The sequence below is a fragment of the Rhinichthys klamathensis genome, unplaced genomic scaffold (assembly GCF_029890125.1).
Source record: "Rhinichthys klamathensis goyatoka isolate OS25496 unplaced genomic scaffold, OSU_Roscu_1.1 h1tg000249l_1, whole genome shotgun sequence".
Lineage (NCBI taxonomy): Eukaryota > Metazoa > Chordata > Actinopteri > Cypriniformes > Leuciscidae > Rhinichthys > Rhinichthys klamathensis.
In genome coordinates, this window is record NW_026606771.1 from 2,681,039 (window position 1) to 2,708,672 (window position 27,634).

The 27,634-nt window shown below is 41.3% G+C and overlaps 1 protein-coding gene across 1 annotated transcript in view; it reads right to left on the bottom strand.

The window, feature by feature from the left end:
* syn2b (synapsin IIb) overlaps positions 1 to 27,634 on the bottom strand; it is a 136,066-nt gene that overhangs the window by 68,567 nt on the left and 39,865 nt on the right. The window contains exon 2 of the mRNA XM_056266551.1: positions 11,336 to 11,393. Coding sequence (XP_056122526.1) covers positions 11,336 to 11,393 — 58 coding nt within the window. The remainder of the gene's footprint in view (positions 1 to 11,335; positions 11,394 to 27,634) is intronic.

A 27,634-nucleotide genomic window follows, 5' to 3' on the forward strand; every position in this document is an offset into this window, starting at 1 on the left:
CTGTCCTCAGTAAAACGCGTGGGGGATCTTCACGCGCTCTCATCCAGCGCCGCGTGCCTTGAGTTTGGACCGAATGATTCTGTTGTCATTCTCAAACCTAGGCATGGCTATGTCCCGAAGGCGATTGGTACCCTGTTCAGGGCTCAGATTATTTCCCTATCGGCTCTGCCTTCATCCGATAGTGAGCGCGACGCCAATCTCCTCTGCCCGGTGCGGGCTCTGAGATTGTACACTACGCGCGCTGCCGCGTTCAGACGCGCTGAGCAGCTTTTCGTGTCGTTTGGGGGCCGCACCAAAGGTCTGGCCGCCTCTAAACAGACACTGTCTAGATGGATAGTAGACGCTATCGCCTCTGCTTACGCATCTAAATGCCTGCCCTGCCCTCTGGGCATCAGGGCGCACTCCACTAGAGGCATGGCCTCATCGTGGGCATGGTCCTGTGGAATTTCCATTCATGACATTTGTGCGGCCGCGGGATGGGCCTCCCCGTCCACTTTTGTCAGATTTTACAACTTGGAAGTTCCCGCCTTGCAGGCAAAATTACTAGCTGTCTAACGACCAGCTCCCTAAGAAGCTGCATTACTGGGAGTCCCTCACACAACCGGTTCGCCCCTTGTGCTCTCCTTAGATGCTTATGTATATACTTCATGTGCCCGCTCTGCCGGCCTCATATTACATTCACTCCACGTTAAAAATCCCCCGGTATCACCCTGGGATTCATGAGTGGATTCATAGCGCGCACGGCGTTGACCAGGTGTTCCCGCAGCGTAAGCAAGCTTACGCAATACGAGAGAACCTCTCGTAAGAGAACGAATCGGTTACCTAACGTAACCTCGGTTCTCTCTAGAAGAGGGAACGAGTATTGCGTTCCTGGCCGTGCTTGCGCTACTAGCGTTTCGCTTCACGCTGAAATAAATCAACATATAAGCCTGGGAGAGACTGTTATATACACCATAGCCACGCCCATTCTGGCGGGCCATGATGCAATGAGCGCGCGGGCGCTTCTCATTGGCAGCGGGTTCAGCCCCGCTCTCCCATAGGCTTAAGCAGTTCTCTCTGAGCGAACCAATGAGCTGCTAGCTAGCCTGCTCTAGGTCTGCCGCAGAGGAACTGCGTTGTCAATGGATACAAATTATGAAATAATTTTTTGGCTTCAAACTCTCAGCAAAGATGAATCTTTCCCGCAGCGTAAGCTAGCTTACGCAATACTCGTTCCCTCTTCTAGAGATAACCGAGGTTACGTTAGGTAACCGATTCGTTCTTCTCTATATCAGTGTCAGTGTTTCTCCTGAAACACCTCCATTGTAGTCTTGACTTTCTTCCGGGAACGAACACGTCACAATATTCCTCATTATAATAATTAATGCGCAGAATAAAGGGGCGGGGCCTGGTTGAGTTAGTTAGTACATAGTGTGTTAAACTGGCGGTTATGGAAAGGGGCGGGATATTTCCCAAACACACTCGAAGCGATCAACCAATCACAACACACTGCTCCAGCCGACCAATCAGAGCACAGTGTGCTTTTCAGAAGGAGGGGCTTCATAGAGACAGGAAGTAAACAGAGCGTTACTGACAGACTGGGAAGAGAGGAGCCGCAACAATGGAGAATATGAGGAAATAATCAACATTCAAGCAGGAAAACCTGCTCTAGTAGAGCCTGAAACTACAAGACTTTGTAAAAGACCTTTTTTAAAGTTTAATAAGTGCACATAAATCTAACAGCTCCATTTCTTTTCATATTTATGTCAGCATCGATGGGGAACACAGGCAAACACATTTCTCCTCCAACAGTTTTTCTTAGCAAACATCATTCAGAATTTCTAGAAAAAAGTCCCTATGGTTTTGCGAACTAAACTAGATTTCTAATGATGTATATTGCATAATTGAAGAGGCAGATTAATGCCCTGATGATCACATTGCTCACTTTAATGAAAGCTTGTGATCAACTAACACAGTCTCATCCCAAGACGTCATATGACTGACGCTTTTGACCATACGTCAACATCCGACGTTTTAGGGTACCCTTTAACGTCAGTTAGATGACGATCCTAGGGCGTCATCTAACTGACGCTTTACCTTTAGCGTCAGTTAGATGACGCGGGTAGGTTTAGGTCTGGGGGTAGGGTTAGGATTAGATAGCGTCATCTAACTCAGTGTTTCTCAACCAGTGGGTCGCGACCCACTAGTGGGTCGTTGTTCGTTCTATAGGGGGTCGCGAGACTTTCTCTGTGTTAACCGGCACAGCCAATAAGTGGGCTTCACAAAAGGCTCATTGCAACAGGCTACGTTTACATGCAACCAAATCCAAATAATCCAGTAGTAAACGCATTTCGGTTCAATCAGACTAAAAAGCCTTCATGTAAACACCTTAATCGATCCGATTGAGCTCGATCCGAATAAAATTTCAATTCGATTGAAAGGGGTGGTTTATTCCTTTTCTAATCCAACTGGGAGGACATACCCAGATAGCAATGAGTCGGCGGACCACCGTCGGTTCTCCGGCGGCAGTAGAAGCGTCCGAATGGCGACATCGCAAACACGTTGGACGGCGCACCGCCGGCGGCAGCCGCTTTTTAAAAGCGGCAGCCGCCTTCCTACCGCCTTCGTTAAGCGGCCGGCCCGCGGGCCAACCGCCGTTCCGCCGCCTTTATATTGAAGGCCGTCCTTCCGCGGCCCGCCGGAGGCAAACGCTATTTTCGAGCGCTCTGCCGCCGCTTATTCTGGCTATATATATATTTTTTATTTATTTATTTATAGCATGCAGTTTATCAAGAATAATGATTGCTCAAACCAGACAAATTTACAATTGGCATTTTTATTCTACATTTCAAAGTACAGTAACTGTCATTTAAACAAGATGTTTCAGATCACTGAAACATAACAGAAAAATAAATAAATCAATATACTAACATGCAGGTTTCCAATTCAATTTTGGTTAAACAGCCTTACAAGCAAATTACAACACTTACAATAAGTGTTCATATAAAAAGGACAGCTCTAGGGTAAAAAATTACCAGTAAACATTATGACAAGTAAAGAGGATATTTGATACCAAATAATGTGCAAGATACCAAATAAATAAAAGTATAACTACATTTACAAGCCATTTCTAACAATATGATAAGTGGTAGTAATTTATAGTAAAGCTCTGGAGTAGAATAGGCCATTATAACGGCAATGCTGACCTGTGGCACAAGGATTTACAAGCTTTATTTGAAAAAGAAAAAAAGAAAGTAATTTCCACAGTGAGTGAGTGTAGTCTGACACTTCTGACTTCTTTAAGGGTCTTGATTCTACTGACTGCAAGATAAAGAAAGGATTCCAGTTGTCAGTGATTCTGGGGTGTCAGTAGTCAGTATAGTTTTAAGTGGTCGGCTGTGGGTCCCTCTCAGCTGTGCGGCGCCTTTTTCTGCCTTCACGGTCAGATGCTCCTTTCAGGTAACGCGTAACGTTAACCTGGACCGCCTCATCAGTGCATCCTGGGTTGCCGGGTCCTTCCTGATGGCTAATATAGAAAATACAGATCTGTCATTTAATTTGAATTGCATGAGGACAATAGGACATACACATCTACTTAAATCTAAAAAAAAATATCCAACTTACTTTGAACAATGGTCTTCAGGAACATGTCTCTAAAACATGCTTTATCCCCTACACCAAGCTGAAAATCCAAAAAAGTGTTACAAATTACATTTCTCTGAAGCTTCTCATAAATAAATAAAAAATGTGAAAGGCTAAGGATTCAGACTGTAATATATGCAGTATACAATGTTAAATTTTACTTTATATCTAGGTCTACTACATGTACAGGTAGCCCCAGTGGGAATTAAACCGACAACCACAGGTGCTGTTTGCAAGTTGTACCTAATTGCTCAGTGCAAGCAAACGTCTTCAACATTGTTTGTTGAACTTGCTTCACCTGCTCTTGAAGTAAGATTTTACAATTCGTATTTTTATATGTAATATTGTAGTGTTTATTATAAATGATTTATCTGTGCACTTCATTATTCTTTTAAAATTCATGTAGCCTTATAATCTTTAATCAAATACGTTACCCTTCCCTCCCCCCTCGAAACGACTTCTCTTCTCTTCCGGTCATGTGCTATGGCGCAAGGGCGTGGCAACTCCCCTCAAACCGTGCTATGAGCAGAGATGGAGAACAGGAGCGCTAGAGTAAAACCCTGCCCTCCGTTCAATATACTGTTTCACTTTTAAATACGTCACAACACTGGAGAAAAGTCGTTTGTAACTTCCGGTTCATGCCGACTTCAAATAGAAGCAATAGTTTCCAAGACAAAAAAACTTCACAAATAACATCACTTACTTGTACTCAAACTCTTGGCTCTGTGAAGTGGAGTCTGGATTACTGGGGAGAAACCTGGTAGCGAGAAAGAGGAAACAGAAATTTGAAAATCTAACAAATGGTATAGTTTAGGGTGTACTCACACTAGCCAGTTTGAACCGTGCCCGAGTGCGTTTGACCACCAAAGCGCGGTTCGTTTGACTAGTGTGAGTGCTCCGAACCGTGCCCGGGCGCGGCTCGATTAGCCGGCCCTGGCCCGCTTGGAAGAGGTGGGCCAGAGCACGGTTCAGTTGGACTCGGGCGCAGTTCGCATGCAGTGTGAGCGCTAACCGTGCTGGAGCACGGAACAGGACGCGTGGCGTCATGGTTTTGCGACGCTCCAAAACCAACACAGTCCGTAATCAAAGCTGCAAAGTCCTTGCTGCACTTCAGCTGGTACCTTGCAAACCTCCTCATACGAGCAGCACGATTACGTGAAAATTTTCGCACCACTAAGGCGACGCATCTGTTTAACAACAGGCTGTGGACCACCGTGGACCAAACGACACAAAATTATCCACAAAGAAAACAGAGCGATGGACTTCATTGTGTTCAGAGAGCGCCGCTCTTCTTGTTTAACCCGAAACCGTCGCACGCACCATAATGACGTAAGCGTGCTCCGGCACGAATGCTGAAACCCTATGTGAGTGCAGGCCAGAGGGGGAGTGGGGAGGGGGGACAATCGTACTCGGGCCCGGTTCATGGCAACCGTGCCTAGTGTGAGTACACCCTTAGTGGCAGGATCACTAATCCAGCATAACAGCAATAGATTTTACATACCAGTTCAGCATTTTCCTGGTTTTCTGGAATCGATGCATCTTTCTAGAGTTTTTTTTCTTGAGACTTCCAAGATTCTAGAGTAGGGAATAATGAATATAAGAGTCAGTTATCCACAATAAACAGAAAATAAATTACACAGATGAAATGCAGGAAAATCAAATACACAAGTCAGACCCATTTACCTGCTCCTTCATGAACTTAAAATGATGTTTCTCCCAGGTGCTGTGTGGAGGTGTGCAGAGGATGGCTAAATTGTTGCCTTCGTCTTTTTGCTGAGGTTAAATGGGGGCCAATGGCACATGCTCTCGCTGAGCCACTCTTGCGGAACCACTGCAAATGGCAGATCCTCCTCGTTGATAAACTGAACAATGTGAACCATCTAAAATAGAAGAACATTTTGCATAAAGTATACTTTTTGATTAATTTCCAGGCAAAATCAATAACATTAAAATGCTCACCCCTTCAAAAAACGAGTCATTTTCACAAGTGGATCAACAGAAAACCATGTTCAGAAAAACACAATCATATACATATACACACATATATATATACACATATATATATATATACACACACACACATAGTTATTTTTGTAAGAAAACACCAAAAGTTAAACTTTCTAGATGTAAAGCTTTCTTTCTAGATGTAAAGCTTTGGCGATCTACTGTAGCTAGATACATTTCAACATGTCGAACATGCTTGAATTCAGTGAGTAAAAAAGGCGAAGCAGCATGTGTTAGCTAACACTGTAAGTTAAACTAGACTAGCAGCATGGTTGTCGAATCAAACAAAACATCATTATGTTTAGTTAGAAAACAACACAAGTTATACTGATCAGTCTTTCTTGTTGTAAAGATTTTGCTAACGTTACCATTCCCACGTGGGCGGGAGAATTGTCCTTCAGGATTTAGTTACGTAAGTTAGTTAATTATTCGACTGACCAATACTATCTTAAACCACATACTGTAGTACTCACACTTGCATAAACATACGTAAATATAGTTAAAAGAAGAAAAGAAAAAACTAACGCCAGGAAGAAACTAAGTAACGTTAGCCTAACTAACATTAGCTATGTCAGAAACATGACGCAAACTTTGTAAACAGGCTAACTTACTAGCTTGACTAGTAAGGCAAGAACATATTTGAAAAAGATGAACTAAAAATGTAAAAAATGAACATAATATTGCGTTACACAAAAAGGAAAAATGTACTTACTTTAAAGATCGTAGTCAATGACTAGATAGGATATCCTCTCCAAATACTGAAATCGTGTGACGAGTGGCCACTGTTGTGTTGGTAAATCTGCTTCCGTTTTTTAGGTACTGCCCCTCTCGGCCGGTGGAGGTACTTCTCTGTTTGTGCTTTAATACTTTCTTAAACATTTGTACAGATTGCAAAACTCGCTATTGCAAATGAATCCCTTATACCTGTAAAAGGTAAAATAAATAAAAAAATCGAACTTGTAAAAAAATGAAAGACATAAACGAAATTTCCTGGGGTGACAGAGAGACAAAATATTTATAAATATTTCACTTTATCTTTCAGGTCAAAACAGGGATTTTCATGTTTATTATAAATATTACCATGGTTGCAAATTAATAAAAAAAATCTAAAGCATACCCACGCTTTTGGCCAAGTTGCAGATGTCTTTCACTGTTCACTGATTTCAGGCATTGGTTAAAAGTCTAACTTCATCCATTTATTCTGCTAAATTGTTCATACCATGAATGAAATATTTATTTTAAAACCTAATCAGAATCAGAAAGATATTTATTGCCAAGTAAGTTTTACAAAAGGAATTCTTTTTGGACTATTTGTGCATCTCACTTGTGCATAAATCAAAGAAATGAATTGTCACCTTAAGTGAATAAAATAATTCTATATATTTTACATAGGCCTATCACTGAATCGCTTCAGAGTTTCAACGTAATTTAAATGTATTTTCCTAAACCTTATCATGGAATCAGACTGAGTCAAATCTGTTATAAACCCTATAATGACTTTGGTACCTAAAAATTTGATATAATTCACATAATAATTATAATCGCTTTAAATGTGAAAGTTAAAATGCTGTCAGTTCCACTCATGCCAATGACATGGCTGGTCGATTTCAAAGCGGCTTGCCGCCAGCCGGCCGCGGTTCATTTAGACGGCGGCAACCGCCAGAGAGAATGAAGTCGGCGGCCCGGCGGCTGTTCGCCGGCGGCATCTCGCAAGAAATGGGAGTGACGTATTCGGCGGCAAACGTTTCTTCTCCGCCAGCGGGCCGCACCTATAGCCGACAGTTTGGGGCCGGCGGCAAAAAGAAGCCGTGCCGATATTTTTTGCTATCTGGGTAAACGCTTGATCGGATTGAAAACCGAAACTAAAGGACTGCGCATAGCATAATGATGTATGACGCGCTGAACAAGCTGTTCTTCCTTTTGAGTAAAGTGTCGTATAAATGAGCGTAGCCTACCATCATTCTAAAATTCTCCTTTCACTCAGCGTCTGTGAAGTGGAGCAGGACAACATCCCACCAGTCCTTGTTTCAGACTCTCATTCACAGACGACTGGTTTTGGGTGCTGGGCATTTTTACTGCGTGATAAATAAGCAGCACGGGCACGGCACAACGGTTCATATGCTCATTGTCTCCAAATTATGACCAGCAATGGATAAATATTAAGTCTGCTGTTTAAAACAAATAAAGAACCAATGTAAGAGAATAGTTAGTATGCGCAAACAGCGGGAAACTCTGTATATTCGTGCAGTGTGCGCATGTCAAAAACATACAATTCGATTTGAATCTTGTGACATATAAACGCGCACATTAACCCCAGCACGTTTAGCGTTCATGTAAACACTACATTCAGATTCATCAATCGGAATTAATTCAGTCCGATTGAAACAAAAGTTATGCATGGAAACGTAGCCGATCCTCCGACGAATCATAGGCTATTTTCATTGCTGAGATTCAAACCAGAAATGAATATCCACAACTCGCAGATTGTGCAACGAAGTTTCTCTTCCCATTTAGCACTAGGCCTACTACCGTAAAACTTCAAATAATAGCCGAGTCCCGAATAGACGTCTCTTTTACACGCCTGGTGTGGCGACAGGTTTGGGTAAATAAAGGCCGGTCTCAAATAGAAGCCGGGTCTGTTTTTTAGTTTCGGGTTGTATTTAATCTTCTAAAACCCGTCAGAGCGTCCGCTTGCTGCGCTTGACAGTGCATAACGAGCAGAGAGAGAGAGAGAGAGAGCGCCCCGGCCGCGCGCGCGCACTCACGTCTTCAAACAACACGAGCGCTGTCTTGCTCTCTATCCCTCGCGCATATTAATCAAAATCAATTGACACGATAGTAAAAGGTTGAAAGACCGCAGTTTCACGTGGAGCATTTGGAGATTTTTAGAGATTAGAGACTCTAGGAACAACATCTCAATGAACAACATCTCAACACTAAATTATAAAGGCCTGTCTCATATAGACGCCTGTCTCAAATACAAGCCGGTGCAGTTCGACGATTTGGGAAAATAAAAGCCCGGGCTATTATTTAAAGTTTTATGGTATCTTTGTCAGTCGGGATTTTCAACAGTGACTGCAACGAAAACAAAAAGCAGGAATAGGCTGACAACAGTTTGTGTGCGACACTACGAGTCACACTTTTCCAAATTCCACCAAGTCTGGATATGATCAGAGCGGCAGTCTCAAGGCTATCACATTAACGTGAGTAAAAAAATCAGTTTGCCTAATAGTCTGCCTAATTATTGAAAATGTTTGTGTGTTTTCGTGATTATCATTAATTATAATAAGCATATAGGCCTGCGTTGTAGCCTATATATCTAAAGAGGCATTTCAGTTATTCTTGATTTATTTAGTGGGTCATATGACTGGCATACAAAAGAAAAGTGGGTCGCAGTAGGCAAAAGGTTGAGAAACCCTGATCTAACTGACGTTAAAGGGTACCCTAAAACGTCGGATGTTGACGTATGGTCAAAAGCGTCAGCCATATGACGTCTTGCAAGTGGGTGTCTGTGAATCGTGTGTGAATCCTCATCTTTGTTAACATTCATGTTATGTAATGCAAGCTTAAATCTGAGGTTTAAACACAGACGCAATAAAACTGGGTATGCAAAGCAATCTCATATTTTATATGCATAAAGTTCATTGGTAATAAAACATCCACTTATATAGTTGCGGGCTTTCTCAGTCACTGTGTCTTAATTGGAAGGGTTTGTGATTGACAGACTGTAAGTTAATGAAATCAACCTCAGCTCTATTACCTACATGTTCTTGATCAATAACCAATCCCTCTATGAGTCTTCGCCTCTGCTCGGGTTAAAGGCCATCCAGACAATTACTGTATTGGCACAATTCAGATCAATACTATTGGCTTCCAATCAGCAACTTGTGGTCCGGAATATCAATGAGACGGCATGTCATAAAATGCCCAGGAAACCTTTTTATTTCGTGACTAAAGGCAATTTAAAATGACTGCATAAAGACAATAGACCAGTCGGCCTTCACTTATGAAGACGCGGTGGGCTTTTCTAGGTCATGCAACCACTGTAACATAATGAATAACATCTACTGTAACAGTGTTTGTGTTTGCAGTGAGGACAGATAAATCACTGAGAGGAAATGTAGTGCATGACAACTAGTTAGGATGCAGTGTTAGAGACTTGTTTGTGTGCATGTAACATAAAAATCAACGAAAAAGTGGTTGAAAACAACCAGATCAATATTTAAACCTCATCCTTCCCTCGCACATTGTGACACATCTTTCCCTCGCAGGTCAAAATGACCCGAAGCCCTAAAATTATACATTTTTGCCCAGAAAGCTTATTTTATTTCATTTTGATAATATATATTTTTTATATAAAATAGTTTAATGCATTTTTTTGGAGTTTATTTGTTATTTTTTTTTTAAATGTATTTACCTTTCAATGACAGAAATAATAAATAAATAGCAATTTAAGCACATTCCTCACATTCTTTCAACTTAAGTTCAAAATAACTCACAATTTCATGCATAACCCTTTTAATTCAGCTCAAAATATCTTTACATTGGGAGTCTTTGCCGACCTATTGTGGAAAATAATAATATAATATGATATTTCATGACGTGGGTTTATAGCTCTATATGGAGCAGAGGAGCTGCATTTGCATTTGCATTTATTCATTTAGCTGACGCTTTTATCCAAAGCGACTTACAATTGCTATACATGTCAGAGGTCGCACGCCTCTGGAGCAACTAGGGGTTAAGCGTCTTGCTCAGGGACACATTGGTGTCTCACAGTGGATTCGAACCCGGGTCTCTCACACCAAAGGCATGTGTCTTATCCACTGCGCCATTACCACCCCAGGAGCTGTTCCGCTGGGTCCTAAAGCCAGTTTCTCTTCAGTGTGCGTTCACATACACATGTAGACATTATACAGTCATTTATTGGTAAAGTTTTAGTTTGAATTTTGAGCATTTTTAGGGTTTTCTATGTGTACTGCAGCATTCCTCCCATTCCATTCATTCCTAAGGGGCTCAGATTGAGACGGCCACGAGGGAAGGATATTGTTACTTTTTTAAATTTCAACCACAAAAATCCATTCATTTTTTGTGTGTGTATTTGCAGACTGATCTCATGAAATGGCGTATGTATGACACGCCAATTCGTATTTCCATTTTTGGCGTGCTATCAACACGCATAATCGCTTTTCAGCATGTTTATGAACGCCTTTGACTTAACGTTATATTACTGTATTATATATATATATAAATATATGACCTACTCCAACCCCGTCCCTAAACCTACCCGTCACTGGGGTTAATACCATTTATGAGTCTTCTCCTACCATCCTAGGAAAAGAAATATCGCTCCACAGATGTAGATATAGATTTTGCTTCGTTTCGCTCGGACATTTAACGGCGTACACATACACGCGGAATCACTCGGACAGTTAATGGCGTAGACATACACGCAAAAGATTTCGGCGTGGACATACACGCGGATAGTTCAAAATGCGTATAGATAACACGCCACTTGACTTGAAAGTGGCGTGTATTTTTACGCAAAGTCATGATGTCATGTTGGTATTTGTGGTTCAAGTGCAACAAAAGTCCTGGGGTCTTGGACCCTCTGATGAACACTCAATTTCAAAATGAGCCGAGGGAAGTTAAATGGTTTGTGTGATCACTCAGAGAATAGCAAGCAGCTGTAAAGCTGTAATAAATGCTTTACCTGTTCAACTTTGACGTCATAATCTCCCTGGACCTTCTTCCCACGAAAAATCTTTGCCCTGAAATACAAAAAAACAAAACAAAAGTATAATTTCATGCATGCATGTAGTGTTAAGTCAGTTTATGCATAAACAATCCAACATCATTTCCATCCCTGCAGCTTTAATGCCTGAAAACTCAGACAAACACACTGCATACTTGCAGATCTGCGGCTGGAAGAGACAGAGATGCAAACAGACGCTGTTCTGTCACTGGATGCGTTTGATAAGTCTCTTTGACTCTCTTGTGTTCGGTTGCTATATGAGCGGTTAGAGAGAAAGCAATCTGACTGCACAGCAGGGTCGAGAACACACTGGAGAAAATAGATAAAAGATGGAAAGATGGCTGATATCTAGCCAGCCCATTCTCATCCCAAGGCGTCATCTAACTGAGGCTTTTGACCATGCGTCAACATGCCGACGCACATGGTAGGCCTACCCCTTAAGCGTCAATATGAGACGTGCCTCCTAGTGGTCTAACCCTAACCCTACCCCAGACCTAAACCTACCCATAACAGAAGCGTCATCTCACTGACGCTAAAGGGTGCCATGTGCGTCGGATTTAGACGCATGGTCAAAAGCGTCAGTTAGATGACGCCGAGGATGAGCGTCTCATATTGACGCTTAAGGGGTACCATGTGCGTCGGCATGTTGACGCATGGTCAAAAGTGTCAGTTAGATGACGCCTTGGGATGAGAATGTGTTGATCTAGCTGAATCAGTGTCTTTTACTCTCTTTATATGCAGAACAAGTGATACAGAATCTCAACATCAACATCTCTTTCCAAGCATGTGTCCTTGCTTTTGCAACTTTCAAGCTCATAATGCAATTTTGCATACAGTTAATGTGAATAAATAACATGTTAACAAAATCTCACTGCAGAATGTCCCCAAACTAACACATCTGAGTCCTTTATATGATGGTTTATATAATGCTGCCATCTAAAGGAAGGACATTATTATGTCATGTAATATTGAATTTCCTTTAGATGGCAGCATCTCCAATGCACATTTTTTTGTGCACAAAACAACTAAAAGAAGAGAAATAAAGCTGTTAAATGTGCAGTGCCAGTGAAGCCGCGGATGCACCGGGGGGCAAAACACTAAACTGAAGCAGATTGGGAACAATCCCATGCAAAAACAGCTGTGAGAATTTGTCCATATAATGACTGTGTACAGCGTATATTTCTGAGTGAATTTTTTTTTTCTTCTTCAATGCATTAAAAGGGGAATGGGAGTGATGCAGTTTCTCTTCGTGTGATATAGTCCAGCATTACTACATTTCAAAATACAGGACAATTAGTGGTGTTTGCAAGGGCATGATGTATCACTGTTTCCAGTGCTATCACCTGGTTAATAATACAACACCTGAACAACAAAGCAGAAGTAACCTTCATAACACCCTAGCAACGGCAGAGAAAAACACGTAGCAACAGCCACCCACAGACAAGCACTCAACACCATCATATGTGCTCTTCTGTGTGTCAGCGGAAGCATCTCTGAGGGAATAAAGAAATAAAGTGCCAGCTGTCAGTTAGAGCTACTCAGAAAATGTGTCATGAAATGCAAAATAATTCCTGGAGCTGCACCTTATTTTTCAACGCGAAAGCTATTTTGTACAGCTAAAAATAACTGGAAGTGAAGGACACCGGAAGCCAGACACATTCAATTTCAAAATGGCAGCACTAAAATGAATGTGGAATGGATAGGATAATGTAATGAACAAGAGCTCTGCCAAATAAAAGAACACAAGCCGTCATAAAGAAGTGCGGTGATCCTGAAGGACGATGGCCGTTCTCACGCACTAATAAAGCAGCAGTTCTGGTTGGGCATCAGGACAGAGCTTATATATGTGTTATGATGGAGTTCCTCAGTCCGTCTCCATCAGCTACAGCAGGCACAGTCAAACATGTTGGCTCATTTCTAGTAATAACCCATCTGTTGGGCTAAATACGTATGTTGTACACTTGTGTATTTTGAATTTATGTAAACAATTATGTATATTTAAATTAAATTCTAGACTCCCCAAAATGTAGTTTGTAATTTAAATATATATTTGTTGAGACATATTTATTGTTTTATACAAATAAACAATCTGTATTTGAAAACAACGTGTATTTTATTTAATACAATAATGTCATAAATAAAAAAATAAATAGTTAACTTAACTTAATGCATTGGGTTAAAATAACCCACAGTTGGGAAGGTGCTATAACACCCTTATAGTTGGGTTACCAGTTGCATTATTAAGTGAGTGGGAACATTCACAGTGGCGTCAGGCAAACAGATCAACACACTGAAATCAACACACTGAAATCAACACACTGAAAGAAACCAAAGGCAAGTATACTTTGAGTAACATACACTCACCTAAAGGATTATTAGGAACACCTGTTCAATTTCTCATTAATGCAATTATCTAATCAACCAATCACATGGCAGTTGCTCCAATGCATTTAGGGGTGTGGTCCTGGTCAAGACAATCTCCTGAACTCCAAACTGAATATCAGAATGGGAAAGAAAGGGGATTTAAGCAATTTTGAGCGTGGCATGGTTGTTGGTGCCAGACGGGCTGGTCTGAGTATTTCACACTCTGCTCAGTTACTAGGATTTTCACGCACAACCATTTCTAGGGTTTACAAAGAATGGTGTGAAAAGGGAAAAACATCCAGTATGCGGCAGTCCTGTGGTCGAAAATGCCTTGTTGATGCTAGAGGTCAGAGGAGAATGGGCCGACTGATTCAAGCTGATAGAAGAGCAACTTTGACTGAAATAACCACTCGTATGCAGCAAAGCATTTGTGAAGCCACAACACGCACAACCTTGAGGCGGATGGGCTACAACAGCAGAAGACACCGGGTACCACTTATCTCCACTACAAATAGGAAAAAGAGGCTACAATTTGCAAGAGATCACCAAAATTGGACAGTTGAAGACTGGAAAAATGTTGCCTGGTCTGATGAGTCTCGATTTCTGTTGAGACATTCAGATGGTAGAGTCAGAATTTGGCGTAAACAGAATGAGAACATGGATCCATCATGCCTTGTTACCACTGTGCAGGCTGGTGGTGGTGGTGGTGGTGTAATGGTGTGGGAGATGTTTTCTTGGCACACTTTAGGCCCCTTAGTGCCAATTGGGCATCGTTTAAATGCCACGGCCTACCTGAGCATTGTTTCTGACCATGTCCATCCCTTTATGGCCACCATGTACCGATCCTCTGATGGCTACTTCCAGCAGGATAATGCACCATGTCACAAAGCTCGAATCATTTCAAATTGGTTTCTTGAACATGACAATGAGTTCACTGTACTAAAATGGCCCCCACAGTCACCAGAACTCAACCCAATAGAGCATCTTTGGGATGTGGTGGAACGGGAGCTTCGTGCCCTGGATGTGCATCCCACAAATCTCCATCAACTGCAAGATGCTATCCTATCAATATGGGCCAACATTTCTAAAGAATGCTTTCAGCACCTTGTTGAATCAATGCCACGTAGAATTAAGGCAGTTCTGAAGGCGAAAGGGGGTCACACACCGTATTAGTATTGTGTTCCTAATAATCCTTTAGGTGAGTGTATAAAGATCTATAGGTTTCACTAATACTGACTGTCCCAGCAAACAGAAATGTGTTCTAAGATCGTTCTACCAATGTTCCCATTAAGTTGTTAAACATGATTTCTGAATGTTCTCTGAACGTTCAAAGCATCCAGTTTTTTTAAATGTTAAAATTATTATCATTTTTTCTCGGTTATGTGAAAGTTAAGGGAACATTACATTGTATCATTCTGCAAAAATAATTTAAATGTTATACTTTTGAATGTTCTCTGAAACAAGTAGTAACATTTTAAAAATGTTAGACAAACATACAACTATAACATTCAGAAAAAAAAGGTTTTATAAACAATATAGGCTAATGTTTTGAGAACATCATCAAAGACCAGATTACTGTGAACAAATACTCTATGAAGATTACTGGAAGAGCGTTTGTTCATTATTTTGAGAAACTCAAATAAGCTCAAATAATTTGATCAGATATTACTATTTAATGTTTATTTTAACGACAAGGCTATATTGCTCAGGAACACTGAATAAATTGGTGCATTTGTGCTACAGATCTGACAGATTCTTAGATCATGTCTTGTTGAGGACAGGTGTGCTGGTACCAGAGATGCTCACAAGTCTCTGAGCTAGAGTCCAAGTCAAGTCTCAAGTCTCTGAGCTAGAGTCCAAGTCAAGTCTCAAGTCTCTGAGCTAGAGTCCAAGTCAAGTCTCAAGTCTCTTGTGGTTATAAGTGTTGCACCACGTACAGCGACCCATCCAGGTTGCTTAGAACACTGCATAACTTTATATAAGGAATTCAAAGCATGTAATATGTTAGGTTACACTTTATTTCGATAGTCCACTTTAGACATTCTACTAACCATGTACATTTTCAACTACATGTCAACTAACTCTCATTAGAGTATTAGTAGACTGTAGTAGACTGTCAGGTTATGATGTGGGTTCGGGTTTGGAGAACAAGTTGACTTGTAGTTGCCAAGTTACTTATAGTCAGTAGAATATCTGTTGGGGAACCAACAAAATAAGATATTATAATACATAATTAGCAGATATTAAGCCTACTAATACTGTAATGAGAGTTAGTTGACATGCAGCTGCAAAGTTACTTATAGTTAGTCGAATGTATAAAGTGGACTATCAAAATAAAGTGGTACCATATGTTATTATGACTCCTTTATCTATTAGCATACAGTATCAGCTTTGATTTTGGTATATAATCAGTGTAAACAGGCTATTGCAACATGACAAAAACACCAAGAAATGGGGGGATGGGGGATATAACCCCCCCAATATTTAAATCTATGCATTACAACCCCCCCCCCCCATTATTTATACCATGATCACAATATCAGGAGGCATACCCAAACTTCAACCCCCCCAATGTTCAAACCAAATCTACGCCCTTGCCAAGAATGCTTTACTTTTAGTTAATTTCTTTATTTTGCCTTGTAGCTTGAACATACCAAGACATAAGACCAAATATAGAAAATGATATAACTCACAACACTAAAATTGACACACTCCTATTTAGTGCAAAACATCAGTGTAGCTAAATGCAAATAAACTATTGCGTCCAAATGAAATTAACACTACAGTGCACTTCCAAAACATTCAAATGCTCAAAATCTTTAGTGTAAATGTGAAGCAACTGACCAACTTATGGCATGTAACTTGTTAAGAACAAAATGTTTAGAAATAAAAAAAATCCAAAGGGTGAGATCAGACTGGTTAACCTTCTCTTCTCTTAACACACTAGGTATGGGCCACAAAACATTTCTGGCTTCTTCTGGCTGCACTGCCTATGCAACTAATCATAGCTTATATACTGTAAGTCAACACATCCCAGACTCTCAAACCAGTGTAACGTTATAACTAAATGAAACTGTAACGTTACATAAACAACAATAATCCTGTAACCTGTTTGTAGACAACGGGCAGCCAGCGGCACGTAAATGATTAACATTACGTTAATCGACCACCACAAGTTTGGCAATTAAACAAACGCTCATTCATATTTTATAAGGAAGACAATCGGAGTTAACCTCTCGTAACGTTAGGTAGCTAAAGCAATAAGCAAGCTAACGGTAGATGGTCAATGCTGAGCTAAACATGTTTACTCACCTATCAGGGTGCGTTTTCAGATGCCTGATAAAATTAGATGTAGTTTAGCCAGAATCTTTTATCGTGATACTGCATATTTTGCATTGAGCGCTTCTTTTGAGCGCGTCTTGTTTGAAGTTTTTGAACCTAAAGCTAACGATGAATGGCACAGCAGCGGCCGGTGCAGTCGAACTTTTTGTTTGTTATCCTCTCATGTGTGGTCGCGCGCGCGCTGCCAGCAATAGGCCACGTAGTACGTGGTTACGTAGGCAGGTTATAGGTAACGGAGGGAGGGGGATAACAGCGAGCTCATCAGACGTTTCCTAAAAATAAACATTGTTCACGAGTCCCGCAGCTCGAGTCCGAGTCGAGTCTGAAGTCTTTCGAGGACGAGTCTCAAGTCGAGTCTGAAGTCACTGTGTGTGGGACTTAAGTCGCACTCGAGTCCGAGTCTCAAACTCGAGTCCCCATCTCTGGCTGGTACTATATTAGCTAATATATAATAATATATCATAGTGATGATTTTCACTGTACGCACTATAAAATAGGCGAAACATTGTGAGTTTTATATGGACAAATGATCTTTAGAAATGCTAAAAATATTGTTACTATTTGATCTCATTTAGATATTCATATCTATATCCTCATAACTAGATTCGTCAGTCCACCCAAATTAACGACTAAACTAATGGATCATAATGTTTCGACAGAAGGATGTTCTTGTAGTGTCGTATGAGAATGAGGAGTGAGCAGTGCAAGCTCTGACGGCCGTTATGAATCACTCAGGTTAAGGTTCACACTGACGTGGACGCTCGATGGCGTGCTCAAGGAGTCCTGCTGAACATTTTGTAATTAAGACATCATTTCTCTGCAGGCTAGCAGAGGAGAACTGAAAGAAGAAATGGAAAGGAAAGGTTGTCACATCTTCGTTTTGGTCCATTGCCAGTTCAGCAGATTTGCAGGATCTCAGCTCATTACCGTCCTGAAATATTTTTGGATTATTCTCTCCAGAGTGCCAGTGATTAAAGAGCGCAGTTGAGCAGAACCAACGTGATATGAACACACATGGATTATCTTTAACTGACTGATAGTAAGAGGAACTCGTAGGTCACTAGCTGAGTCACTCCTCTGGTTATATAGTGTTGTGAAGATGAAGCAGTTTTTGGTCCAGGGTCAGAAATGAAAAAGCTCTACAAAGTTTCAAAGTCCTTCCCAATCATAAGGGGCGGGACATTTCCCCAAATACGCTCGAAGTGCTCGACCAATCACAACACACTGCTCCAGCCGACCAATCAGAGCACAGTGTGCTTTTCAGAAGTCGGGGCTTCATAGAGACAGGAAGTAAACAGAGCGTTGCTGACAGACTGGGAAGAGAGGAGCCGCAACAATGGAGAATATGAGGAAAATAATCAACATTCAAGCAGGAAAACCTGTTCTAGTAGAGCACAAAAACAACATAAGACTGTACAAGTGTCTAGCTGTTACTATACAGCATATTTTAGCACAGCTAAGTCAATGTATTAAGGACGTTTTATGATTAAACGTATGAAATGTGTAGAAAATCTAGTAATTTGACTTAGAAACCCTGCAGGAATAAAGACAGCGTCGAGCTTGTTTCAAGCTCCAGGACGTCCCTTAGCAAAAAGGGCACATTTCCCCTCCCAGTTTCCACCCTCTGATTTGGGAAAGTGATTTCATGCCCTCCTCTGCGTCACTGCAGCTTACCAACCGCAGATACAAGAGGGAGACTAATCAGCGTCGCCTGCTTTGATCCTGCCATCATCTGTGTGTATGAATGAGAGGAGGGAAGAGTCCTAGTGAGCCGTGAATCGCATCTGTGCTCTGGGGGAAGCGTCAATATTACTGATTATGAGCCACATCATTATGGCTATTAACTCTATATAGAGGAGTCTGTCATGAAGCTTTCATTTAAAAAAACAACACAATCACAGTGACGTATTATAACACATAGGCCACATACACAGCTAAATTCGGTTTTCACGAAAAAAATAGGCTACACTTGTGTACACAGTATGGAACTGAACTTAACAATTAGTTGTTAATGCGATATTTTAACACATAGGAGACACGTCTCTCTTCTATAGATTTAGCATTTCTAACACATTTTTTATAATATAAGCATGAAACCATGCTTTGGTAAATCTTAATAATGACATAAAGTTGAAACTTTGGCATATTCAGTCTTGATTCTGACTTTATGACAGGTTTTATGAGATAAAGTCAAAATTATGACATATTAACTAAGTCATGATTATGAGATTAAAAAAATTAAATTGAGATTTTAAGTCAAGTCAAGTCATCTTTATTTATATGCTTTATACAATACAGCTTTCCAGTGATAACAGGAAAATGATTCAATGATGCAAACAGAGTTCATTTCGGCATCATTCATTCGGGTTCATTTCTGGAAGCTTCTCTTTCAGTAGCTTAGTCGGTGTAGGGTCTAACATTGATTTTGATCCTTTAACAAGTTTAGACAATTCTTCCTCTCCTTTAGCAAAGAATCAATGGAGTTGTTACTCAGGGGTCTATAGCACGACGTCTGAAGCAATACTGTAGACGGTTGCATGATTATCATTTTCTCTAATAGTATCAATCTTGCAAGTAAAGATAGTCATAAAGTCATTACTGCTGTGTGCTATTTGGAAATGTCTGAAGTTGAAGCTTTATTTCTCGTTAATTTAGCCACTATCAAATAAATACCAAGGGTTGTGTTTGTTCTCTTCTAAGAGTAAGCACTTAGAAAAGCAAGCAGATCCAGCAGTTTTAAGGCCTTTCTGTATGCAGTAACACTGTCTTTCCATGAAATGCGAAATACCTCTAGTTTTGTTTTCTACCAGCTGCACTTCAATTTCTACATTTTCTACATACCAAGTCATAATTATGAGACGAAAAAGTCAAAATTGAGATATAAAGTCGAAACTATGCCTTAACAAATTTAAACCTCATAAATATGACTTATGGCCAGATTTACTAAATGAGAGCGCAACTCCAAAAAAGTATGTGAAAAAAGCGTCATCTATTGACTATTAATTAGCACATTAATGAACAGTTGCAGCCGGATCATTTCCATAATGACCAACACAATCTACTTAGTGCAACGCAAACTAGCATCTGTTTTAAGACATGCTTATTTTGAGCGGTAAATAATGGTGCAAATACCAGTAAATTGACGATTGCAAACCTTAGTAAATTACCTTGCATGAATAATTAAAATACTCTCCTCTCATAAATTCTGAAAGGGAAACTCCTACAAATGCATAAGCACTCAAATCAGCCACAAAAACAACCCCGTCTACGCTTTTCACTCTGATTTTTCACTGCGTGTCTTCAGTAAATCCTGACAGTACGGGCCAAAAGAAGGTTTGCGCAAGCTGTTAGTAAATCTGGCCCTTAGAATGTCATAATTTCATCTATTTATGTCTTAATTATGATTTACAAAAGCATGATTTTTTCTTATGTGGTGGAAATGGACTTCCATACTCTTCTGTATGTGTGTGGTGCAAGAAATCACAGGGAAAGAGTTTGAGCCTTGACTCATTCGGGTTGTCAGTTCTTGTTATAAAAAAACAGCGAACAGAACAAGCCCATACTAAACTAAAATAAATCACTTTATATTGAAATTAAGACCAAGATATCATGACCCGCACCTGCCCATTTTAATAACTTCATGAAACTTTTTGAGCCTAACCCAAACAACAAACCCAAAATTGCTTATAATAAGACATGGCGACACTGCAAGAGAGCATTAAACAAAATGGATATGGGACTTTTCGTCTGCTTTATTCCATTATGCGAAAAATGTGTACAGCAGTTTAATCGTTTAGTAAAACAACAGCACACTTCTCGTCAACAAGCCGTTTCAGAACATTCACGTCCATAATACAAACAAAATTGTTACAAGCTTGAAAATAATGAGTGCTGTTTGCACAACTGCATGTGCAATAGTAATAATAATGCATCAATGAGACATTTCTTAATTGAGTATTGTTCTGAAACAACACACCAATGCAAAGCCAACCCATTGATTCTGTTAAAGCTACTCCATTAGTTCTGTTTTAATGTTTTATTCATTTAATGTAGAGTATATAATTGCTCTGAGCAGCTTAAGTGCAGTCGAGTCAGTGCCTTCAGAAAGTACATCCAGTAATAGGAAGCCAGTCGATGCTGTCGACAGCCAGTGTGTCTTCAGTTCCCCAGCCAACAAGCATTCAGATCTTACACAGAGCTCAGAACAAGAGCACAACATGCACTTTCTGTCTCGAACCACCACAGAATCTCTAATGAAGGGTTTAGGACAGTGTTATTAAAGGTGAAACATTCAACAGTAAAGAGTTTCTTCAGCACAGACTTGATCCAATTATGAGACCAGCGAGAGTCTTCTTCATGCTCAGCTTCTGTTCACCATTCGGCCCGCGGTCATGAGGAGAGTGCTAATGAATCCTACACTTCATGCCACAGCGCGCGCGTGTGTGTGTTTGCGTGCGTGCGTGTGTGTGTGTGTGTGTGTGTGTGTGTGTGTGTGTGTGTGTGTGTGTGTGTGTGTGTGTGTGTGTGTGTAATAATGTAGGCGAGAGCGGGGAACAACCTAACGCTTTTTGACTTTCTCAGTTTGAGTAAACCTATTTAGGGTTCAGAGTATTTCTTTTTTCCTACATGTCAAGTACAGTTATGTGGTTTTGTTTCATTCACCAACACACACACAGATCCTTCACCGCCACACACACAGATCCTTCACCAACTACAGTGTTTACTTTTTTCTTGATTTACCCCGAAAGAATGGAAGTGGACTGTGACAACATGCCCCATAGTACATTTGTACATTGAGATTAAAATGTTATCTGATCTAATAAAAAAATATACAAGACAAACTAAATATTTTGTCAGAAAATACAATTATTAACTTTTTCATATAAAATAATGGCATTTTTTTTAATAATTAAAACTATTTTTTGAGTTTGACAACAAACACACCGGAAAACAGCTATACAGCATAAATTAAAATAATAATTAATCATTTCTGAACATTGACTCTCAGTCTTTATTCACCTTTTTCTCATGGTTTCTCAATAGAATTCATAATAGAATAGAATAGAGTTGTTAGGAAACGACTGGGAGCAAAGTGCAGTAAGTGATGTTTATTTAAATAATAAACAGTAATGCTGGTCAGCACACAAAACACTGAGACAACAGACAAGGCTAGTGACGCAGGGACTTCGACAGGCAACCGGGTGGTGAATGATGGTCTGAGGTGAATATCCAGGCTCCGGGAATGACGTGAGTAGAACCGGCAGTGCAGACACAAAGAACAATCCACGACACGAAGACCACGAAGAAGACCACCACGAAACGGAACAGGAACCAACACAGGAACAAACGATCTGACAACAAGAGATATCAGTCACAGGAATAAAAAGCACACGTGAAGTGAAATCAGCTGGCGCTGATGATCAGCGGTACTTAGCGGCCACACCCACACAGACACACACGCTACACACACACACACACACACACAATCACGAGACATGAAGGCGGCAGAGAATTCATAAACCGTGACAGTACCCCTCTCTCTAGGAACGCCTCCTGGAGATCTTGATCTTGGTGACAGCAAACGGGCCAATAAATTTAGGAGCAAGTTTATTAGAGACGGCGCGCAAAGGAATATTCTTGGTAGAAAGCCACACTTTTTTACCGACGACGTAGCCTATACGGGAGGTTTCGACCGGTGGCGATCGGCCGTAGCCTTGGTGCGTGCCCCCACTTGGAGCAGAGTCTCACAGGCTCTGGTCCATGCACGGCATGCCTGTCAACACTCCCGTTTTTCCCGGGTTTCTCCCGGTTTTTAGCCCTATCTCCCGGACCCCTCCCGGTTTGTTATTTCTCCCGGGAAACTCCCGTAATTTGCATGGCCCAAACTCCTTTATGAATAATCGGACCAATATGTTTGTCTAATGTTGACCAGTTGCCAGATCTTGTATTAAATGCATTATATTCACACAATCCACACATCATATACAATTTCAACCCGTTTGTCATCTCAACCTGGCAACCTATACCCCAGTCGCGCAGTCGCGGAAAGCTCAACCCGAAAGCGAGCACATCCCCCCCCCCATCCCGTCGCGCCGAACAGTCCCCGCACAAATCTCCCGGATTTTGAAAACCAAATGTTGACAGCTATGATGCACGGTGACACCTCTGGACGAAGGCGTGTGCGGAGGGGACCGCGACTTCGGATTCCAGACTCGGAAAAACTGGTGGCTGGTAACCTAAGCTACACTCAAACGGAGATAGGCCCGTGGATGACACTGGTAATGAATTGTGAGCGTACTCCACCAGGTACTGAAATCCTCGTCCCCTCCGTCTTGAGTCCAGAAATGCGATTTTCATGCACAGTCTATTTCTTTCCTAGGATACATCGTCTCGTCTGAGGGAGTACGTATGGATCCTGATCAGGTTAAGGCTGTGGTAGATTGGCCAAGCCCAGATTCCCTTAAGGCCCTACAGAGGTTTCTGGGCTTCGCCAATTTTTTATCGCCGTTTCATTCGTGATTTCAGCCAACTAGCCGCTCCTCTGACCGCCTTGACCTCCCCCAGAACTACGTTCAGGTGGTCTGATACAGCGGAGACTGTATTTTCCAAACTCAAGAGTCGCTTTGTTTCATCTCCCATCCTTGTGGCCCCTGACCCGTCACGTCAGTTCGGGGTGGAGGTCGACGCGTCAGAGGTAGGGGTAGGGGCAGTTCTTTCCCAACGGGCTCCCACAGACGACAGGATACATCCTTGCGCGTTTTTTTCTCATCTTTTATCCCCTGCCGAACGTAACTATGACATTGCTAACCGTGAGTTGTTGGCAGTCAAATTAGCGTTGGAAGAATGCCGTCATTGGTTGGATGGGTCGGGGGTACCTTTTATCGTCTGGACCGATCACAAGAACTTAGAATATATCAGAACTGCTAAAAGACTCAACTCCAGGCAGGCTCGGTGGGCTCTTTTTTTCGATCGTTTTGATTTTTCTCTTTCGTACCGCCCGGGTTCTAAGAACATCAAACCTGATTCTTTATCGCGCATTTTTGATCGTTCCGTCGCCCGAACGCCCGTCCACTCCCGAGTGCATTTTACCAGACAACCTAATTGTCTCCACACTCACATGGGAGGTCGAATCGAAGGTCAAGACGCCCTTAGAAGGGATAACGCCTCCCCCCGGGGGTCCACCAAATCGATTATTTGTGCCGGAGGAGTTAAGGTCTGACGTTATTCAGTGGGGACATTGTTCCAACGTGGCATGTCATCCAGGAGTTAATCTTACCAGTTTTTTGGTCAAGCACGATTTTGGTGGCCATTAATGGCTCGTGACGTCGCAGTTTTGTTTTGGCTTGCTCGGTTTGTGCCACTGGTAAGACTTCCAACCGACCCCCAGATAGATTACTCCAACCGCTGTCAGTCCCTTTGAGACCCTGGTCCTACATTGCGCCAGATTTTATTACTGGTAACCGAGGTTCTGACTGGGGAGACGATTGAGGTGGGGTGGGTTGAACGGGCGGTGTGGGTGGTGCAGCGGGACTTCTCAGGAGTTGTAGCTGTTGGGTAAGCTCGGACACCTGCGTCACTAATGTCTGTACCGCCCTTCCAGTGTTGTTGATGTTTATCTCTTGCGAATCCATCCGCGCGATGCTGCGATTGATGAATTCCTCCAGACTGCTCGAGGATCCTCCTGCTGCTTCCATAGCTGTTCAGATCGTTATGTTAGGAAACGACTTGAAGCAAAGTGCAGTAAGTGATGCTTATTTAAATAATAAACAGTAACGCTGGTCAGCACACAAAACACTAAGACAACAGACAAGGCTAGTGACGCAGGGACTTCGACAGGCAACCGGGTGGTGAATGATGGTCTGAGGTGAATATCCAGGCTCCGGGAATGATGTGAGTAGAACCGGCAGTGCAGACACAAAGAACAATCCACGACACGAAGACCATGAAGAAGACCACCACGAAACGGAACAGGAACCAACACAGGAACAAACGATCTGACAACAAGAGATATCAGTCACAGGAATAAATAGCACACGTGAAGTGAAATCAGCTGGCGCTGATGATCAACGGTACTTAGCGGCCACGCCCACACAGACACACACGCTACACACACACACACACACACAATCACGAGACATGAAGGCGGCAGAGAATTCATAAACCGTGACAAGAGTATAATAGAATAGAATAGAATAGAATAGAATAGAATAGAATAGAATAGAATAGAATAGAATAGAATAGAATACTGTCAGTCCGTTTCTTCCTTAATAACACGCAAAGCTTTGTTGCTTTGGCTTCATTTGAAATGTTTTTTCAATCTCTTTTTTAAATGTTTTTTTTCCTCTCACAACACAATATATGAAGAAACTGGCACTTGAAACGTGTCACGTAATTAATAATAAACAACAAATCATTGAATTATTGAACATTAATAGCCTACATAACCCAAGGTGGTATTGCATGACATCTCAACTCTTAATTTTCAATAATTCAATTTGTAAGTAGATATAATATACCTATCCACTTGAACTGCCAAAATCTGCTTTTTATATTAAAATGAACTGATAATCACTATGATAATACAGGTGGTACAGTATAAAGCCATATGATGAATCACCGTAAGCTAACAAACATGGTACTCGCAAATGGACGGTCAAAACACCATCAGTGCAACACCCATGACTCAACAATAATGCAGTTAACATTAAATAAATTACAGAAAATAGACATTATCAAGAATAAGGAGAAACAAAAATATGTACTTAAAATATAATCGTATGTGTTGCCACACAGAGACTTCACCATAAATTATATTGTAATCATTGTATGCGCTTTGAAAAACACAACTCTTGACTTTATTTCATGATAAAATCATGATGTGATGTTAAACGTTTACAGTCTGCTTTCTTTACCACAGATTCAGCATCTTACTTTGAAACGGTCCAAGCCATTGTTGTTATTTACCCAAGCCTAACCATTACTAATGGCAAAAGGTCATATTATCTATAGTAAAATATGTTTCTACGCAGTCACTGCAGAGAGAGAGAGAGAGAGAGAGAGAGAGAGAGAGAGAGAGAGAGAGAGAGAGAGAGCATAAATCATATTTGTCTCTACCACGCTTCTCTAGCCTGGTTAAAACCAGACCATTCTCAGTTGTAACTGAGTTATGGTCTGGCAAAGCGTCATAGACAAATCATTTCCAGAGGGCGTCACCAACGGACGTCGCGGATAGACCTAAAACCAATCAGAGCGATGAAGGAGATGACGTATGCAGAGCGGAGTGTTGTTCTTTGCTCGGTTTTTAACAAAAAGGAAACGTTCAAATCGCTTAAAACAGACGCGATAGCTGATTCGAACGAGTGATGTTCGACGGCGGCATCCATCTTTGTAATGTAGGCTACATAATCTGCTTCAAAATCCCAGCGCTGTCGTCATCGTGTAAAGCCCGCCCCAACGTTTCTGATTGGTGCCGCGATTTCGACGGATTGGAAATCGGCTTGAATGAGCTCGTTGCCAGACTAACTTTCAGAGCAAATCTAAATTTGCCGGAAGTTGTCTGGGTTTTCCCAGGCTAACGCTTCTCAGCAGCATCTCTACAATAGTGTTGGGTTAGTGTGTGTGTGTGTGTGTGTGTGTGTGTGTGTGGCCTGGTAAACCCTACGTTATGGGGACAAAATGTCCCCACAAGGATGGCAATATCCGAAATCCTTGTTCGTGTGGGGAGATTTTTTGGTCCCCATGAGGAAATCAGCTTATAAATCATACTAAGTGATGTTGTTTGAAAATGTAAAAATGCAGAATGTTTCCTGTGATGGGTAGGTTTAGGGATAGGGTTAGTGTAAGGGAATAGAATATACAGTCTGTACAGTATAAAAATCATTATGTCTATGGAAAGTCCCCATAAAACATGAAAACACAACATGTGTGTGTGTCTGTGTGTGTGTGTGACTGGACGAGCTCTCTCTCAGATGGGCAGTACTCACACGACTGAGTGACTGGGCTCGAAATGTACTGTATCTTAGAGTTAGACACATGATGGGTAATCCAAGTCTAAAGGCCTTCAGTTTGATGTACATAACCATGTTTCTTACACACTGCCATTGTGCATTTGTGTGATTGATAAGTGACGTCTGTTCTGGAACACTCATTAAATCAAAGCTGCAACACAAGACTTGTTACAGGAGCTTTAGTAAAACTTTATAGCTCTAAATTTGCATGTAAGGCACGTGATTTCACATTTATCTATGTTCATTTAATGGTATAATACAGTAGCATGAGGTGCTTCTCTTTTTTTACTCCAGTGTAAATGCATGTTCCGTTTGACATTTACACAATTAAAGCAACCAGCAGCCAATAATATATGTATATATCCAGCCAATCACAGCAAGTGCCCGGTAACCTCTGACCCGCCGCTGCCGCTGTTAGACAGTGTTATTTGAGAAAAACAAGTGGAGAAACCCCTGGAAGATATTAGACGATTTATCTTCCTTCAGCTGCTTATGTAAACGTATTTCTGTGATGTGTCTGTTTCTACACTGGCAATATAAAACG